The sequence below is a fragment of the Medicago truncatula genome, chromosome 4, assembly GCF_003473485.1.
Source record: "Medicago truncatula cultivar Jemalong A17 chromosome 4, MtrunA17r5.0-ANR, whole genome shotgun sequence".
Lineage (NCBI taxonomy): Eukaryota > Viridiplantae > Streptophyta > Magnoliopsida > Fabales > Fabaceae > Medicago > Medicago truncatula.
Genome location: NC_053045.1, coordinates 15237794 through 15239498, shown reverse-complemented (window position 1 = coordinate 15239498; position 1705 = coordinate 15237794). Strand labels below are relative to the sequence as shown.

The window sequence follows — 1705 nt, the reverse complement described above, 5'->3', positions numbered from 1 at the left end:
AAGGAGAGAGGACATGCATCAAGAGGCATCATCGACATTCCAACTAGTAATAATAATGAAAAAAGCAAATAAAAGATTAATTAGTAAAATAATACTAAAACTTTTCAATCATCATCTTAAGTTTCTTTTAAACTTTAATAACATAATTTTTTTCTTGGTAAAAGTTGTGACTATATAAAAAGATTATTGATCAAAATACCCTTAAATGGTTTATTAATTATATAATTATTAGGATTCAAAATGTCATAAAATATATATTAAATATATAATAATATTGATTAAAGTATTCAACTTACATTTTTTTAACATATTATTATGCATGTATGTTAATCTTTATTAATAATAATATTAAAATATAGAATAATTAATTTTTAATTTACATCTTTTAAAAATCTTTTGACTCTGACTAAGGTTATAATAAAATATTGAAATTATTCTACGCACTAACTCCTATAAATACACTCTTTTAAACACTTCCAAGATATCAATATCACTCTCTCACCTCTCTTTAGGCTACTTTTTCTTGCATTGAGACATGGCCAATGTCCTAGTCTTAGTGTTAGCCTTACTCCAAGTGAGTTCTTTGGCAGTTCTTGCTATAGAGGTCAGTACTCACCACCATAGTCATCCTCATTACCTACCTACCCCAACCCATGCTCCCGCTCATCCACCATCTTCCTATGATATTCATTCTCCTAGTCTAGATAATCATCATAATAAACATCCTCCCCATCACCCACCTACCCCAAGAGAGGCCCCTATTCAGCCACCGTCTCCATCCTCCATTCCATCTAAGAGCCTAGATCATCCACACATTGAACGCATACCTCATCCTAGTCACTCACCTACCCCAACCCCTACTCCTGCTCATCCATCATCTTCCTAAGGTATTCATTCTCTTAGTCTAGATCACCATCACAATAAACATCCTCCCCATCACCCATCCACCCCAAAAAAGGGCCCTATTCAGCCACCGTCTCAATCCCCCATTCCATATAATAACCTAGATCATCCACACATTGAACGCAGACCACGTCCTCGTCACCCACCTACCCCAACCCCTGCTCCTGCTTATCCACCATCTTCCTATGATATTCATTCTCTTTGTCTAGATCATCATCACAATAAACATCCTCCCCATCATCCACCTACCCCAAGTAAGGCCCCTATTCAGCCACCGTCGTCATCCCCTACTCCATCTAGTAGCCTAGATCAACCACACATTGAACGCATACGTCGTCCTCGTCCTCGTCACCCACCAACCCATGCTCCTGTTCAACCACCATCTTCTGTGGATAGTCATTCTCTTCGTCTAGATCATCATCACAATAAACATCCTCCCCATCACCCATCTACCCCAATAAATGCCCCTGTTCAGCCACCGTCTTCATCCCTCATTCTATCCAACGGTCTAGATCATCCACACATTGAACACCACACACCTCATCCTCATCACCCACCAACCCCAGCTCCTGTTCAACCAGCATCTTATTAATTTTTTTAATAGAAACTTTGTAGTGTCTCAGATAATGAGTGATATTAATAAATTAATGTTTCTTGTAAGAAAAAAATTTAAATAAAATTATTGTTCTTAGTTTTGTGTGTTTTATTTTATTTTATTTTATCATTAGTAGCATTGTTGTATTTTTTCCTTTTGATTTATTTAAAAATTTATTTCACCGAAATTAAGTTTATGTGTGTGGAA

General features: G+C 36.2%; 1 protein-coding gene across 1 annotated transcript; it reads left to right on the top strand.

Annotated features, from left to right (window-relative positions):
* Nucleotides 1-535: 535 nt before the first annotated feature.
* On the top strand, nt 536-1495 carry LOC112418111 (extensin-like). The gene is made up of 2 exons (XM_039832653.1): nt 536-821; nt 909-1495. The coding sequence occupies exons 1-2, from the start codon at nt 536-538 to the stop codon at nt 1493-1495; spliced, it is 873 nt and encodes a 290-aa protein (XP_039688587.1).
* Nucleotides 1496-1705: the final 210 nt, after the last annotated feature.